The 18,458-nt window shown below is 45.7% G+C and overlaps 1 protein-coding gene across 1 annotated transcript in view; it reads left to right on the forward strand.

Moving 5' to 3' along the window:
• Nucleotides 1-6,508: 6,508 nt before the first annotated feature.
• Nucleotides 6,509-18,458, forward strand: part of LOC144692936 (acetyl-coenzyme A synthetase 2-like, mitochondrial) — a 66,027-nt gene continuing 54,077 nt past the window's right edge. The window contains exons 1-3 of the mRNA XM_078562100.1: nt 6,509-6,988; nt 15,165-15,261; nt 16,386-16,585. Coding sequence (XP_078418226.1) covers nt 6,682-6,988; nt 15,165-15,261; nt 16,386-16,585 — 604 coding nt within the window. The 5' untranslated portion in view covers nt 6,509-6,681. The remainder of the gene's footprint in view (nt 6,989-15,164; nt 15,262-16,385; nt 16,586-18,458) is intronic.

Below are 18,458 nucleotides of genomic sequence, written 5' to 3' on the forward strand. Positions count from 1 at the left end.
AACTTTTCCAGTCCGTATGACTCTTCTTGTTCTGAAACGTTAACTTTCTGAAACGAAACGCTAACTCTGTCTTTCTCTCCACAGATGCTGTCAGACCTGCTGAGTTTTTCCAGCAATTTTTGTTTTTGTTTAAAACCTAATAATGCTGGTCTCAGAGACTCTCAGCAGTCGAGATAAAATGTAAATTTACATTTAAAATCTGATCACGTGGAATTTCACCACCTTTACATATGGGAAGCTTTCTTTGAAATTTCCTTGACCCTTCAGTAAATCACAGATATTGGACCTTTCATTTGCACCCGCCTCAGTTAATTAGGTCCTCAGTTACTTGCAATTATGGGAGGGGTGTGCGGAGGATATGTTACTTGTTGTTTTCTCCATGAGCCTCTCCCATTCTCTGCACCATATGCAGTTAGGTGAATGGTTCTTGCTCTTCAGGTAATTTCCCCTCTCAAATCTGCTGTTATCATCCCACGCCTCAAAAAAACAACCCTAGACCCCTCTGTCATTTCAAACTACTGTCTCTTCTCCCACATCCCTTTCCTCTTCAAAGCCCTTGAACGTGCTGGTGCCTCATAAATCCACACAACATGTGCCATAAGGTGATTTAGAGGTTTAGTCTAGCGCCTCCATGAGTCAGGCATTGTGACCAGCTACTGGATGTGGGCAGGTAGTGCCTCACTCCAGTCGGTGGGTAGGGGGAGCGGTTTGCAGGTGAAGGAGGTTCTTGTTGTGTGAGGAACCGTGAACATAGCTATGTCCTATCAGTCTCTGAGATGGCATACTAGGGCTGGGACACTCTGACATATTCTAATAACGGTGAATTCTTAGCCTTTTCCTTTTGTGTCCTCTGTTCCAGGTCATCTAGTCTCCTTAAATGGAACACTTTTCATTGCTCTACCATTGGTAGCCATGCCTTGGGCAGCCTGGCCCTAAGCTCTGGAATTCTCTCACCAAGTCTCTTTGCCTCCCTATCACACTCTCCTCTATAAAGACACCTACCTCCTTGACCAAGCTTTTAGACATTCTGCCTAAAATCTCCTTCTGTTGTTTGGTCTCAAATTCTGGTTGATAATGAAGCTGTGAAGCACTTTGGGCTGTTTTACTATGCTAAAAGCACTAGGTTCTTAGCATTGGTCCAGTGAAGCACTGAACACCTTCATATGGCTGTCCCTCTGTTGGCCCCTGGCTCCCTGAAGTCAAAGAATAGTCTATCAGCCCAATCCAAAAAACTTGAATACAAAAATGCTGTCAGGGATGCAGAGGTCAGTGCAACAGTGTGAATAGCTTGAGTAAGCAGTAAAGCAGAAAGTGTTATCAGTCAGGGTGCAGTGTTCAATGTGACTTTCTGATATCTGGTCTGTTCCTGTTATAGAGCCCACCTGAATGGCAAATTATTATTGCTCACACCTGCTCACAAGTGGAAAACTGTGGAGGCCCAAATAACAAAAGTGAATAATCAGAAAGGAAGATTTGCTTTCTGTCGCGTATTTTAATGACCTCAAGACATCCCAAAGTGCTTTACAATGAAGTATTTTTGGAAGTGTAGTCACTCTTGTAATATAGGAACTGTGGCAGCCAATTTGTCCACAGCAAGCTCCCACAAACAGAAATGAAACAATAGTCAGGTAATGGGCTGTTCGGAAATGTCAGTTGAGGGACACTGGAGAGAACGCCCCTGCTCTTCTTCAAGAACAGTGCCACAGGGCCTTTTACATTGACTGGACAGGGCAGCCAGGGCCTTGGTTTAACATTTCATTTGAAGGGCAACACCTCTTGCCTCACTCCCTCAGCATTGTGCTCAGGTCTCTGGAAAGAGACTTGAACCTTCCCACTCAAATGTGAGAGTGCTACCCACAGAGCCATAACTGAAAGAAAGGCCTGCCTTTTTGAAGAAATGGGCCTTATATTTGACCATAGTGACACTGACAATAAACTACAACATTCCCTATGTATTCGAGGGCTGTGTGAATATGTCCTAGAGTGACTCAATTGATAGCACACTTGCCACAAGGTTCTAGGTTCAAGTCCCTCTCCAGGCCTAGGGTTGCCAACCCTCCAGGATTTGCCTGGAGTCTCCAGGAATTGAAGATCAATCTCCAAGACACTGTTGTGGGCAACTCTGGAGAAAATTAATGCGAACATTAACAAAAATGTTTTTCTTTGAGGATTTCTCTTTACCAGCTATAAAAATATTGACAATAGTAAAAAAAAGGCTATTTGGCTGACAATCAAGCATGATCCAATTAGGTAATGAGTCTTCTTGCTTTCCAATTGGTGTAGGAAGGCAGTGTGTCACAAGGATGGATGTGCTGGCCAATGGATGGCTGAGTGTGGGGGCAAATCATGTGATAAAACCTCCAGGAATACATTGAATCACAGTTGGGAACCCTATCCAGGCCGTAAGCATAAAAATCAATGCTGACACTTCAGTGCAGCGCTGAGGGAGTGCTGTATTTTCAGAGGTGCCATTTTTCCCATGAGATGTTTAACTGAGGCTGCTTGGGCCTGCTTGGTTGAATAGGAAAGATCCCGTGGCACTATTTGGAAGAAGAGTAGGTAGGGAGAATTACCCCTGGTGTCCTGGCAAACATTCATCTCTCAATCAACATCCCAAAAAGAGATCATCACATTGTAGTTTGTGGGAGCTTGCTGTGCATAACTTGGCTGCCACATTTCTGACACTACAACAGTGATTACACTTCAAAACCACTTCACTGGCTGTGAAGCACTTTGAGATGTCCGGTGGGCATGAAAAAGCACGATATAAATGCAAGCCTTTCCTTGACTCCAACACGGATTCCAGACATTGCAGTTTCCTAAACATTCCACCAGGCGGCAGTCACTGCCAGGCAAGCTCCAAAGCTGTAACAAGCTACCACATTAAGGGATGAGTTTGTAAATGTAAAGCTGTTGTGCCACACTGCAAATGGGGAAAATCCCTTGAGCAACAGGGTGACTGTTCCCAGACAGTTCCCCAAGCATTGCAACAAGTACTCCGATTTTACCTCACTCAAAACCCCATCCACTTACGTGGAGTTAAAATTGGGTCCTCAGCGTTTACATGTGAATATTCAGAAATGGATGGGTGTAATGAGGAACATACAAACATGCGAAATTGACAGGCAGGAAATGACCAGCTGGCCCCTCCAGCCTGTCCCACCTCATGATGGCTGGAGGATGAAAACCAAACACTTCCCTGCTGCCTACCCTTCCAGAAGAAAGCTTTAACTCAATTCGAATCCTTCATTTCTTGGGTCTTTTCACTGGTTTTGTCAGTGTCACTCTGAAGTTGTCTGTAGGGGAAATGTGAGAGAGGCTTTGAATGGCTCTCACTCTGGTTTTAACTCCCTAACTAAGATCTTAAGATCAGAAAATCATAAGAAATAGGAGCTGGAGTAGACCATTTGGCCCATCAAGCCTGCTCCGCCATTCAATAAGATCATGGCTGATCTGGTTGTGGCCTTAACAGCACTTTCCTGCCTATTCCCCCTTAACCCTTGACTCCCTCATCAATTAAAATCTGTCTAACACAGCCTTGAGTATATTCAATGATTCAGCCTCCCCAGCTCACTGGAAAAGAGAGTTCCAAAGACTAACGACCCTCTGAAGAACAAGCTGCATTGCAACTACCTCCAGCTGCACCAGGGAATCACTTACCAAGTGACACAGCCTCAAACAATAGCTTGTGACAGCCAGAAGTGCTCTTGGTTTGCAGGGGGGAGCTGGTGCTGGTGTGGGCTGAGGTTTTCTCTGACAGGCTTGGGAAGACTGAAGCAGTTTAGACTAGGGTGAAAGGGCTTCAAGCAACTTGGATTGACCTCAAACACCTTGTTCAGAAACAGTGTTCAAAAACCATCGCCTCAGAATGCCTGAAATAAAAACAGAAAATGCTGGAAAAACTCAGCAGGTCTGGCAGCATCTGTGGAGAGAGAAACAAGAGTTAACGTTTCGAGTCCATATGACCCTTCTTCCGGACTTGAAACGTTAACTCTTTTTGTCTCTCTTTCTCCTGGTTATGTCAGTATAAACACTCCGGGCCTTTACATGCTCTTGGCTTTTTTTTTATTGTTCATTCACAGGATGTGGGCTTCGCTGGCTAGGCCAGCATTTATTGTTCATCCCTAATTACTCTTGAGAAGGTGCTGGTGAGCTGCCTACTTGAACCGCTGCAGTCCATGTGATGTGGATACACCCACAGTGCTGTTAGGGAGGGACTTCCAGGATTTTGACCCAGTGACAGGGAAGGAACGGCGATATATTTCCAAGAGTGTATGGCTTGGAGGGGAACTTGTAGGTGGTGGTGTTCCCAGGCATTTGCTGCCCTTGTCCTTTTGGTAGTAGTCGCAGGTTTGAAAGGTGCTGTCTAAGCGGGGGGGCTTGATGAGTTCCTGCAGTGCATCTTGTACATGGTACATATTGCTGCCACTGTGCTTTGATGGTGAAGGGGGTGGATGTTTAAGGTGGTGGATGCGGTGCCAATCAAGCAGGCTGCTTTGTTCTGGATGGTGCCAAGCTTCTTGAGTGTTGTTGGAACTGCACTCATCCAGGCAGATGGATCACCACTCTGTGGTTTTGCTGCTTCATATAAAACATTAACAAACAAAAAGTAGAAATAACTTGCAGTTATATAGCACCTTTCATGACCTCAGGATCTCCCAAAGCAATTCACAGCCAGTGAAGTACTTTTGAAGGCTTATCACTGTTGTAGTGTAGGAAATGCAGCAGGCAATTTGCACACAGCAAGCTCCCAGAAAAAGAGATGAGACAAATTATCAGATAACTCTGTTTTATAATTATTTCCCAAGACCCCTGGCCAACATGTTTAATGGAATTCCCATCATTGCATCCCCCACTATCAACATTGACCAGAAACTGAACTGGACTAGCCATATAAATATTGTGGCTACAAGAGCAGGTCAGAGGACAGGAATCGTGCATCGAGTAACCCAGCTCCTGACTCCCCAAAGCCTGTCCACCATCTACAAGGCACAAGTCAGGATGGAATACTCCCACTTACCTGGATGAGTGCAGCTCCCACAACACTCAAGAAGTTTGACACCATCCAGGACAAAGGAGCCTGCTTGATTGGCACCACATCCATAAACATTCACTCCCTCCACCACCGACGCACAGTAGCAGCAGTGTGTGTACCATCTACAAGATGTACTGCAGGAATTCACCCAGGCTCCTTAGACAGCACCTTCCAAACCCATGACCACTACCGTCTAGAAGGACAAGGGCAGCAGATGCATGGGAACACCACTACCTGGAAGTTCCCCTCCAAGTCACTCACCATCCTGACTTGGAAATATATCGCTGTTCCTTCACTGTCACTGGGTCAAAATCCTAACAGCACTGTGGGTGTACCTACACCACACTGACTGCAGCAGGTCAAGAAAAAAGCTCACTGCTACCTTCTCAAGGGCAACTAGGGATGGGCAATAAATGCTGGCCCAACCAGCGAAGCCCACATCCTGCGAATGAACAAAAATAGTAAACTGGAAGATGATGGCCGTAGGATTTGATATTTCTGGAGTACATGCATGATTCAAACAAAGAAGTGAAAATGGAGCCTCAGTATCTCCAAGCTTCCAAATAGTGTAGTGATAGATCAGCCTGGCATGGCAAGGAACGGTGGGCTGAGAATGGGTAGTCTTTCAAGGGGAGGCGTGTTACAATGCGGTGAGGTGACAAGGAAACAATTTATAAATATGTATATAGTTATGGTTCTTGTTGGAGGGGATACAGTTGAACAGGTGGAAAAGCTTGTCTACCATTGGTGGGTTTAGTGACAGAGAATGGGAGTTGCAAAGAAGACATCAAAAAGGATTTTTTAGTTCTGAGCTGATAACAGTGAGTAGATTAGTTTGGGCCAATTGGGTGAATGTGTGGGACTGTGTCATAGTTCCTAGATTCCTTTCAGGGGCGATCTCATTGAAATAAAGTATGGTGTCCTCGGTTCACAGGCAGAGACCATTTGGCCCATCATACCTGTGCCAGCTCTTGGGGGAAAAAAAATCCATCCCACTCCCTCTGCTCTTTATAAGTAGCCCTGCAACTTTCGCCCTCTTCAAAAGTTTATCCAACTCCCTTTTGAAAGTTAGCCTTGAATTTTCTTCCGGGGTTGGGGGGGGAGGGGGTGCCCGGGGTGGGGAGGGGGTGCCCCTGTTAGGCACCTCATTCCAGATCAGAACATTTCACTCCCACAAAGAAATCTCATCTCCCTCCCCCCAGCACCCCCCAGGTCCTTTTGTCAATGATCTTAAAGCTGGATCCTCTGGTGACTGACCCTCTGGCCAGTCAAAACCCCATCAAAACCCTTTCATAACTTACAAACCTCCTTAGTTTTCTCTACTCGGGGTTGAGACGATAACTAATTAACCGTTCACTGGTTTACATGGGATTTTGAACAATGGGAAGAAACATAATTAAAATTGTGCCACTCTCCCTAGGTGCCACTGGGAGTACCCAGGGTCTGCAGATGTTGGACTATTAAACGGTGATCACATTACTGCAGTTAAACCCAGAGAGATGTTCATTTCGTCACAGCCCCAGAGCATGTTTCCCAGTTCAGTCTCCACTCCCTGGGATCTACTCCAGTGATCAGGTCCGGCTGAAGTGAAGAGAGCCGCCCCGGATCCCCGAGCACCCCCCCACCCCACCCTGTAGCTCTGCACCATGTCCCTGCTGCTGAGATCCGCTCTCTCTGTCCCCCAGCTCCACCTGAGAGTTGCTGCAAAGTTTCACTCGGCCAGAAGTTGCTCCAATTTTAATGTCACCGGCTACATGCCGGAGGCGGCGGCTTTCCCCGGGGTCCGGGATTACCCGGGGCTGCGGGACCTCTCGGTGCAACACCCCCAGCGCTTCTGGGGCACCCTGGGCAGGGAGAGGTTAGCCTGGATCTCCCCCTTCCACACGGTGAGCGACTGCGACCTGACCCAGGGCAGGATCCGATGGTTCGAAGGGGGGCAGCTCAATGTCTCAGGTGAGTGGCTGGGCTGGGCTGTCAATCCCTGTCTCCTATCCCCTCATCCACACTCCTCTCCCCTCCACCTCCACCTCCACACCTCACTCCCTACATCCCCCTCCTCTCAATTCCCCTCCTCTCCACCTACCCCTTTCCCCCTCTCCTCTCCCTCTCCCCCTCCTCCCCCTCATCCGCCCCCTCTCCTCCTCATCCCCTCTCTCTCCCTCATCTACTCACTCTCCCTCATCTACTCACTCTCCCTCATCTACTCACTCTCCCTCATCCCCTCGCTCTCCCTCATCCCCTCGCTTTCCCTCATCTTGCCCCTCTCCCCCTCACCCCCTCACCCTTCCCCCTCCCCTACCACTCCTACTCCTCCCCTCCTACTCTTCTCCCCCCTCTCCCCCTCTTCTCCCGCTCTTCTCCCCTCCTCCCTCGGCCCTCCTCCCCTCCTGTCCTCCCCATTCCTCCTCCTCACTCCCCCTCCTCCCCACTCCTCCTCTCCTCTCCTCACCCCCTCTTCCCTCCTCCCTTCTCCTTCCTCCTTCTCCCCTCCTCATCCCTCCTCCCCCTCTCCTCCCCCTCCCACTCCTCCCCTCTCCTCCCCCTCCCACTCCTCCCCCCCCTCCCCTGTCCCCCCTCCCCTGTCCCCCCTCCCCTCTCCCCCCTCCCCTCTCCCCCTTCCCCTCTCCCCCCCTTCCCTCTCTCCTCCCCTCTCTCCCCCCCTCTCCCCTCCTCCTCCTCCCCGCCTCCTTCCCTTCTCCTCCTCTCCACTCTTCCTCCTCCCCACTCTTCCTCCTCCCCACTCCTCCTCCCCTCCTCTCCTCCTCACACCTCCTCCCTCCTCCTCACCCTCCTCCTCACCCCTCTTTCTCCTCCTCCCCTTCCTCCTCCTCCCCTCTCCCCCTCCTCTTCCCCTCTCCCCCTCCTCTTCCCCTCTCTTTCCCCTTCCTCCTCCCTCTCCCCCTCCTCCTCCCCTCTCCTCCTCCCCTCTCCTTCCCCCTCCTCCTCCCCTCTCCTTCCCCCTCCTCCTCCCCTCTCCTCCCCTCCTCTCCTCTCCTCTGCTCCTTTTCACTTTTTCCTCTCCTCCCCCATTGCTCTCTTTTTTCTCCTCCTCCGCACCTCCCTTCTCCACTCCCCTCTCCTCCCCTCTCTGCTTCCTCTCTCCTCCTCCTCTCTCCTCTCCCCCCTCACCTTTTCCTCCCCTCCCCCACTGGTCTCCCCACTTCCTGTCCTCCCATTCTTCTCCCCTCTGTGTCTCCCCACTCCACCCCTCTCCACCCCTGAGCCCCTGCACTTTTTTCTCTTCCACTTCTCCCTCCAAACACATGTGCAAATACACAGACGGACATATACACAGGTGCTTATGCCCACACTCACGGTACATGAGTACACTCCCGGGAGGGCTCACTGAATAGCAATTGGAAGGTGGGACCTAGTTGATTTCGCCCTCTATCCCATGGATGTAATCGCCCAATGAGTAACCCAGCTGAAGTTGGCACGGACTGTCAGATATTGGGTCAGTAATACAAGGGCTTATGTATTATGTAACATGGTCGGGCTGTTATATTCGCTGCTTATTCACTGGGGAGTCAGTCATCATGCCACAGTCCTGGTATTTTATTTTGTCAAAAGAAAGAAAAGTGAACATTTATGTAATGTTTTTCATGATGCCAGAACGATCCAAAGAGTTTTACTGCCAGTGAAATACATTTGAAGTGTAGTCACCATTGTAGGAAACGTGACAGGCAATTGGCACAAAGCGATCTCTCACAAACAGCAATGTGATAATGAGAAAAATAAGGAAATGATGGACATGTCGAATCATTACTTTGCATCAATATTTACAGTAGGGAAACAGGTCAACGTACCAGATATCCTAAGGAAACATATTGAATCAGGAAGGGTACTCACCAAAATTAACGTAAGCAAAATAACGCTAATGAGGAAAATAATGACATTAAAGAGTGACAGGTCTCCAGGGCCAGATGGGTTCTATCCCAGGGTATTAAAGGAATTAGGTGAGAACATTGCAGATGCTCTAACTGCCAAATTTCTCTTGATTCGGGAACCATTCCTTTAAATTGGAAAATTGTGCTTGTCGCTCTAGTATTTAAGAAAGGTGAGAGTGGTAAATGAGAGAATTATAGATCAATTAGCCTAACATCTGTTGTCAGGAAATTACTACAGTTTATAATTGAGAAAAGAGTGGAGAAACATCTGAACATTTTTAGCTGATTTGTAAAGGATGGGTCATGCCTAATGAACTTGATTGAATGTTTTGAAGAAGTGGCTAAAGTAGTGGACAGGGCAATGTCTATGGATTTTATATTTGATAAACTCCCTCATCACAGACTGTTAGTTAAAGTTGAAGCTCATGGAACTGTGGCAAATCATTACCCTGTTAGGAAATTGCTGAGTGGAAGGAGGCAGATAGTAGGGATAATTGGCAGGTACTCTAATTGGCAGAATTATTCTTTTGTCCATTCATTGACAAGGTCAGCATTTGTTGCCCATCCCTAATTGCCCTTGAACTGAGTGACTTGCTAGGCCATTTCAGAGCCAAGCACATTGCTGTGGACCTGGAGTCACATGTAGGGTAGACCAGCAAATTTCCTTGCCTAAAGGACATTAGTGAGCCTGATGGGTTTTTCATGTCACCATTGCCTGGACTAGCTTTCAACTCCAGATTTATTGATTGAATTTAAATTCCACCAGCTGCCCTGGTGGGATTTAAACCTAAGTCCCTAGATCAATAGATTGGATTACTAGGTCATTGACATTGACACTACACCACCATCTCCCCTGCCTGCAAGAATCTGTTTTGGAGCCTCAACTATTCACCATATTCATTAATGACTTAAGATGATGGGCAAGAAAGCCACATATCTAGTTCGCTGATGACACAAGGATAGTGCATTGTGAGCAGTGTAGAAGAGATATTAATAGATTAAGTGAATGGGCAAAACTGTGGATTTCAATGTAAGGAAATGTGAAGTCATCCACTTTGGATCTAAAATGGATAGAACAGAGCACTTTCTAAATGTTGAAAAGCTGGAAATAGTGGAGGTCCAAAGAGACTTGGGGATCCATGTACATAGATCATAAAATATCATGGACGGGGACAGAAAATAATCAGTAAGGCTAAAGGAATGCTGTCCTTTATATCTAGAAGACTAGAATACAAGGGGGTAGACATGATGATTAGGTGGTCTTGTGGCACAGTGGGTAGAGTCCCTACCTCTGAACCAGAAGCTCTGGGTTCAAGTCCTGCCCCAGGAGTTGATGCCCAAGGAAAGTGTGTTTCTAACATAGCCAAACAGATTGAGTATCAGCCTGCAAACCCTTCTAAAGCATATGGCAGGCAGCAAGTGCAGGAAAGATCCCTGCCCAGCCATGTGATGTGAAGAACATTAGAGCCTCTACCATCACCATCCAGACTACAGCATGCATTCCTGAGTGATCTGTAACACACCACCACAAGTCATGCTTCAGCTATATATGCCTCAATTAGGCCAGACCTTGTGTTACTGTGAGTGGTAGTGAGCACCACACTGTAGGAAGGTTATATTGACCTTGGAGGAAGTGCTGTGTAGATTTACCAGAATGATACTTGGACTCCAAAGGTTAAATTACAAGGAGAGGTGATATTGTGTTCCCTGGACCTTAGAAGGTTAAGAGGTGATTTGATCAAAGTTTTCAAGATAGCAAGGAGAACTGAGAACTGATTAGTTTCTCTCTATCTATCCTACCTTTAATGACTGGTGTATCTGGGACGAGGGGGCATGGTCTAAATATCAGAGCCAGTGGCTTTGCAGGAGTGAAATTAGGAAACACTTCACCACACAAAATAGAAGTTTAGAAGCATCTTTTGAAAAGGCAATTAATGCTAAGTCAGTTGTTAATTTTAAATCTTAGATTGATAGTTTTTTGTTAACCCAAGACATTAAGGGACATGTGGTAAAGGCTTGTACATGAATTTATGACACAGATCAGCCATGATCTCTTTCAATAGTGAAACAGGGGCCAGGAACTAAATGGCTATGCCTGTCCCCTATGCTCCTATAATGGCCAGATAATCTGTTTTTGTTATGTTGATTGAGGGATAAATATTGGCCCAGATACCAGAGAGAACTCCCGTGTTCGTCTTCAAAAGAGCGTCTTTTACATTCATTTGGGAGATCAGACAGGGCCTTGGTCTGATATCACATCTGACAGACAACAGCCTAGATTTTTTATACTCAAGCCTCTGGAGTGGGATTTTTTTTCTTTATTATTTCATGGGATATGGACGTCAATGGCAAGGCCAGCATTTATTGCCCATTCCCAATTGCCCTGGAACTGAATGGCTTGCTAGGCCATTTCAGAGGGCAGTTAAGATTCAAACCCATTGCTGTGGGTCTGGAGTCACATGTAGAACAGACCAGGATGGTAGATTTCCTTCCCTAAAGGGCATTAGTGAATCAGACGGGTTTTTATGATGATTAATGATATTTTTTACCTTAACAATTACTGAGACTAGTTTTCCATTCCAAAATTATTAATTGAAGTTAAATTCCACCAGCCGCTGTGGTAGGGTTTGAACCCATGTTACCAAAACATTAGCCTGAGCCTCTTGATTACTAGTCCAGTGACATTACCAATATGGCTCCATCTCCCCCTAATTCTGCGTGTAGGCAGAAAAGGGAGCCTGGGCCTAACATTCCTGCTCTTCATCCCTAAACTAAACAGTGATTGAAAGTAAAATATTCCAACAGCTAACTGTCCTAATCACAGCAAGCAATTAATGGAAGCCTTTCAGCTCATGAAACGTGTGAAAGGACTGCTTGTTGGAAGGGTCGGGCAGTGTTACTTCTAAGTACAATTGTCAGTCAGTTCTCTTAATTTCCTTCTTCTGTGCAGCCTTGCACTTCTTTACACCAAGTAGTTGGGGCAGATAGCTGAAGGGTAATTTTAACCTAAGTGCCAGGCTGGAACCATGGGGATTGGAGGGGGTGATGTGGTGGAGCACCGGTGTTACACACTGCCCAATATTGCCTTGCCAGCGATGTCCACATCTCATGAAAGAATTATTTTTTTTTTCAAAATTGCAAGAATGAACCCAGGAACGGTTTCATAGAGGAGATGGTCCCAATATAAAGCTTCCTTAGAAGATGGGAAAGTATGAAAAGAAATACACTATCCTTCAAGCTGATGCTTCTCCGGAAACTCCTTTTCCTCCAGATCAAGGTGTGGCCATTAAGAAAATGCGGGAATCTAATCACTGGCAGCGGATGGAGGGCCTGATTGATTCATTCCAGGAGACTGGGAGAATGCTCCATTCAACCTGCTGATCCCATGTCTGACATACACTCCTGTCCAGAATAGGTAGGAGTGGGAGTAACAGTTACTAAAAGACTGGTACCTGTGCAGTATAGTAGTAATTCCAGTTTCCCATGGAAAGGTTTCTGTAAATTACACCCCCCTTCCTTTAGCAGAGAGGTAGTGGAGGAGATTTCCTCCTTGCTATTTCTAGTGAAATTTCACACACACAATAAAGCAGCTTCCAATGGTTTTTACATCTGTTTGGACCAGCAGCTTGAGACACATGCAGTGGGACTGTTGATTTACTCTTCTGGATCACTTCCAAAGAAGCGTCATATTGGACGTGAAATGTTAATTCCGTTTCTCTCTCCACAGATGCTGCCAGATGTTAATCAGACGCTGAGTTTTTCCAGCAGTTTCTGTTTTTATTTCAGATCTCCAGCATCCACAGTATTTCGCTTTTATTTTGGATTCAATCTTTATCTGTTGCCTCCAAGGCTCTTGTATTCTTTTACACAAACAAGCCGCTGGGAGCAAAAGGTCAGATGTGCTCCGTCTACACTGGCTATAAGCAAGCAGATAATGGGGGAACGAGGTGATAACTTGTTATCAACAGCTTCAGAGTATTTTTTAAAAGACCTCAAACTTGTTGCTGTTGATGTTCAAAGGGGGCCCAGTTGTACTTGTACAAGGAAGACCAAAGGTTAACGTTGCAGGTTCAGCAGGCAATTAGGAAGGCAAATGGCATGTTGGCCTTTATTGTAGGGGATTGGAGCACAAGGATAAAGAAGCCTTGCTACAATTGTACAGGGCTTTGGTGAGACCACACCTGGTACTGGGCGCACTTTTGGTACTTACATTAGAGGTGGTACAGGGAAGATTCAGTTGATTGGTTCCTGGGATGAGGGGATTGCCCCTCTGATGAGAGGCTGAGTAAATTGGGCCCATGCTTCTGAAGTTTAGAAGAATGAGGCAGGATCTCATGGAAACGTACAAGATTCTGAAGGGGCTTGACAGTGTAGACACTGAGAGATTGTTTCCCCTGCCTGGGGAATCTAGAACACAGGGCCACCGTCTCAGGGTAAGTGCCCAATCGTTAGGGACTGGGAATTATAGACTTTGCTTCTTTGGTTTGTTGCGGAGGATTCCACATTCCAACCAGCCTCTGCTTAAAAGATTTTCTCCCAAGCCTTTCATTCTTTTTATGAATGTTGACAACCCACGAAAACCATCTCTCTCTCTAGTTTCCGTATCAGGAAGCTTCATTGGCCTGGGTTCTGCGGTGGTTAATGACGACCAAACTGTTGGCGTTTGCTGTCATTACTTCATCGAACCTGAGAGCAACTTCTGGAATCTGCCCATGTGCAGAATAACGTGGAGATGCAGGAGTTGCTGACAGTGATTCTGCGCTTCTCCACCGGATGCATTGTTGAGACCCCCAGCTTGCAATCATTTGAATTGATGAGAACTTGTACTGTTCAACCTGCTGGTAAAAGCCCTTGAAAAATTTACATCTCGATGATTGAGGGGTAACTGGGTTTTTCACAGTGTAATAACTTCATAGCTACTTCTAGACACTCTGAATTGCCCGGAAAAGCTAATTTTACATTTGTGGAATGTCAAATTTCTCCACTATGATAAAAAAAATTGTACATACTTTAAAAGTATATATTTTTTTAAGTTTAATTTATTTTAACTGCTATGTTAATCATAGGACCCAATTTAACTCACTCAAAACCCAATTAAAACTCACAGACAAGTTAAAATCGGGCCCATAGTAGTTTACTTCACTGTCCGAAAATTGAAGGTGATGGATATTAATTGCTTTTAACTTCTTGGTTTGCTGATTGTGAGAATACATCAATTTGATTGCTTACCTGCTTGCTGACATCGCTGTTGCTGCATGCCAAGAGATCCCTTTGAACTGGCACCAGATTTAACCTGCTGTTAGGAAAAAGGAAAACCCATTCTGACCAAGCGCAGGGTTGTAATTCCCACCGGGTTTGGGCAGAAGTCCAAGTTGGATAGTAGAAGTGAGAGAAACGGTGAGAGGAACAGAATTAAAACATTTCAGGTTGACATTCTTTCATCGGATAGACCATAAGACCATAAGACATAGGAGCAGAAATTAGGCCAATCGGCCCATCGAGTCTGCTCCGCCATTCAATCATGGCTGATAAGTTTCTCAAACCCCATTCTCTCGCCTTCTCCCCGTAACCTTTGATCCCCTTACCAATCAAGAACCTATCTATCTCGGATCTAGTCATTCGTCTCATTTCTGCTTGCGGCATCTTACGGTTTGCAAAATAGCTACTTCAGTTATGTCCATAACGTTAATGACTGCACTTCACAGTAATTGACTAAGTGCTTTGGGAGATCCGACAAGGTGCTGAATAAATAAATTCTTTCCTGGGTTGTGTGATGCTAGAGTGCACCATAGCAGAACCGTACATATTACAGTCTGTGGTGGTTATATAAACATGCGTGCTACATTTTTGTGAAAGGTTCTTCTTGGCTTAATCGATGGAGTGTGGCCACATTGACCTTTAGTAGCCACAGTAAACACAGGGCAACTACTTGCACTGGTTGGAAATTTTCAATATTAAGTCAACCATGACTTCTTGGTTTCTTTGAACTTTGCTCTGTGCAGTTTCACCATCATTTATACAGTATGTGTATTGTCCCTTTCTCCTGTCGAACTCCAGTACTTAAATTCCACCTGCCTTTGAGTTTCCCATTTACAGACTTCGTTTGGCTCATGTTGTACTTTCTGAGCTGCTCTGTTGTATCCACTTTCCCTTCCTGTTTGGTGCCATCTGCAAAACAATCAGCTACTTCTTCCAACATTGATTAAACCTTTCCTTTCCGATTTTTGTTTTTCCCTGATCAGTGAACTGCATCGACCGTCACGTCCACACGTCTCCAGACAAGGTGGCTTTAATCTGGGAGAGAGATGAGCCTGGTACCCAGGTGAAGATAACCTACAGGTCAGTGTCAGGAACAGTGCGGAGATATTGGGATTGAAGACAAACTCGGGGACACAAGAAAGGACTCCTATTTCTGTAGCGTCATTCACGACCATGCAGCACTTCTGAAGTGTAGTCATTGTTGTAATGTAGGAGACGCAACAAACAACGTGGGCACAGCAAGACCCCACAAACAGCAAGAGCTAATGACCAGATAAATTGTATTTTTCAGTGACGTTAGTTGTGCCCAGGATATCGGGGAGAGCTCCTCTGAATAATGCAATGGGATCTCTTATGTCCACCTGAGAGAACAGACAGGGTCTCAGTTTAACATCTCCACTGGAAGACAGCACCTCCAACAGTGTAGCAGTCACTCAGTACTGCACTGTAATGTCAGCCTAGTCACTGAAGTGTGAATTGAACCACAAGCTTTCTGACCCTAGGGTGAGAGTGCTATCCACCCAACCATAATTGTAGCAATTTAATTCTTGACTCCTTAACAGTTGAACAGTGCTGTCCGAATGAAGTCACTGACCGGCCAGAAATGTGGCAATGAATCAGGAAATTTTTGTTTAGGCTTTAGGAACGAGAAACGCTAGTGTCACTTTAGCCATAGCGATGTTTTACATACGAACTAGGAGCAGGAGTAGGCCGTTTAATTCTTTAAGCCTTCTCTGCCATTCAATAAGATCATGGCTGACCTGATTGTGGCCTCAACTTCACATTCTGCCTACCCCCGATAACCTTTGACTCCCTTGTTAGTCAAAATCTATCTAATTCAGCCTTAAAAGTATCCATTGACCCTCCACTGCTGTCTGGGGAAGAGAGATCCACAGACTCACGACCCTCTGAGAGAAGAAATTCTCCTCCACTTAAATGGGAGACCCTTTATACTTAAACTGTGTCCCCCTAGTTCTAGTCTCTCCCACAAGGGGAAACATCCTTTCAGCATCCACCCTGCCAAGCCCCCTCAGGATCTTATCTGTTTCAATACGGTCGCCATGAGCAGTAGAGTGTGTGTTTCAGTGAGATTGTCACAGGAGGGCTCAGATCGTAAAGGTGCATTGGACGTCCATGGGAAGCTGTTGAGTGGTTCCCGGGTCGTTGGGAAGCGCTGCACTCACTGTTTCATTCTGTACATTCAGGCAGCTCCTGGAGGTGACTTGCCGCCTGGCAAACACTCTGAAAAGGCAAGGCGTTCGCAAAGGAGATCGGGTGGTCATCTACATGCCAGCCTCACCAATTGCAGTGGCATCAATGCTGGCCTGTGCCCGCATTGGGGCGGTGCACACCGTTGTGTTTGCAGGGTTCAGTGCCGAGGCGCTGGCCAACAGGATTCAAGATGGTGAGAATTTATCCGTTTTATTTATCCGCTCACTTTCTCTCACAAAATTGATCCGGTTAATTATTTTTTAACCTCTGGCTTCCTTTTTCTAATGATAGCTACCCAGGGGCTGTGCTACTTTTTGCTAGTAGGGGTGTGAAGCTGGAGTTGGCACTGACAACAGCCACATAATTTAATCCAAATTACTGTGGCAACTGGAGGTGCTTATAAATGCATGTTGACTGTACACTACGGAGAATTCTCACTTTATCAGCCGTTAAAAGGAGGCTTTTGGGTATCTCGGCTGGTTGGTCTTGTCGCCTCTGAGGTTGAGGCTAATGGAGTGGAAGAGTCCACTATGTCAGGTTGCCAACCCTCCAGGATTGGCCTGGAGTCTCCAGGAATTGGAGGTCAATCTCCAGGACACTGCTGTGTGCAACCCTGGAGAAAAATCATTGGGACATTAAAAAAAGATCGACTTTTTTTTTGCCATTTTCTTTGAAGGTTTCTCTTTACTAAGTATAAAAATATTGAAAATGGTTTTGAGGGGTGGCAAAGGCTGTTTGGCTGACAGTCAAAGCATCAACCAATGGATGTAACGTATTATACAGAATTAGGTCTTATGGGATTGGAGATAATATATATTATATAGCGGAATAATATTTTGGCACAGACTAGAAGGGCCGAATGGCCTGTTTTCTGTGCTGTAGTGTTCTATGGTTCTATTGATGTAGGAAGGCAGTACGTCACAAGGATGGATGTGTTGGCCGACTAATGGCTGGAGGGTGATGGCAAGTCATATGATGAAACCTCCAGGAATACATTTAATCACCATTGGCAAGCCTACCACTATGTAGGGGCCTTACATGCAATAGGAATAGGCAGACTCAACTCAGCTGTTAGTAAGGTCATCAACCTGAAACGTTAACTCTGTTTCTCTCTCCACAGATGCTGCCTGACCTGCTGTGTATTTCCAGCATTTTCTGTTTTTATTTCAGACTTCCAGCATCTGCAGTATTTTGCTTTTATAAAAGTGTCCTGGCTGCCTTCTAGATCACCTGTGTACCTGCCCTGCTATAAATGAACATAAAAATAAAAAATAATATGTATTTTGAGTATTAACGTGGCTCGTCCACATTGCCATATTTGATTGTTAAAAAGCCAAATTCCCCAAAATGAAATAAAAAGGGAACGGGTAGGTGGAAATTACACAGGAGCTGCAGAATTCACCAGCATGGAATGTGAATCAGGAGGAACTGGGTATTTAGCCGTTCAGGTGACCATGTTAATAAAATCCTGTCATCATCTGATAATGTTGAGTAACTGAAAATAAAACAAAAAGAAGAAACTTTAATAGAATTAAAATATAAAAGATAAATTGCTAAAATGTACAATAAAAACATTGTAAATATAAAAATTGAGGTGAAAAGTAAAATGGGGTGTGAAGAATAAAACTAATCGTCTGCAAAAATTTGTACAATCTCCAATGTTAATAATATTGCGAGCCTAATGGTTTGGCTGGTAAAGACTTAACACTGATCAAAATGTAAAAATCTCATTGGGCAGAATTTTCGGGTCGGCGAGCGGGGGCGGGGCCCACTCGCCGATGCGTAAAATGACGCGCGGTGACATTGGGCGTGTGTCCCGACGTCACCACGCGTCATTTAGATTTCCAGTTCGGCGGGTGCGCAGCCAACTCAGCAACTGTCAAAGGCCTATTAAGGCCTGTTAAAAGCTAATTTAAATAGTTAAATGAGCCACCCATTCAACCTTAAGGTTTGGCAGTGGGGGGGCAGACGAAGAGCCCAGGCGGCCTTCGCATTTTTCATGGCACCTCATCCACAGGCGGGATGAGGTTTCATGAAGTTTTTATAAATTAAATAAAGTTTCTCAT

This window comes from Cetorhinus maximus, chromosome 18, assembly GCF_964194155.1.
Source record: "Cetorhinus maximus chromosome 18, sCetMax3.hap1.1, whole genome shotgun sequence".
NCBI lineage: Eukaryota > Metazoa > Chordata > Chondrichthyes > Lamniformes > Cetorhinidae > Cetorhinus > Cetorhinus maximus.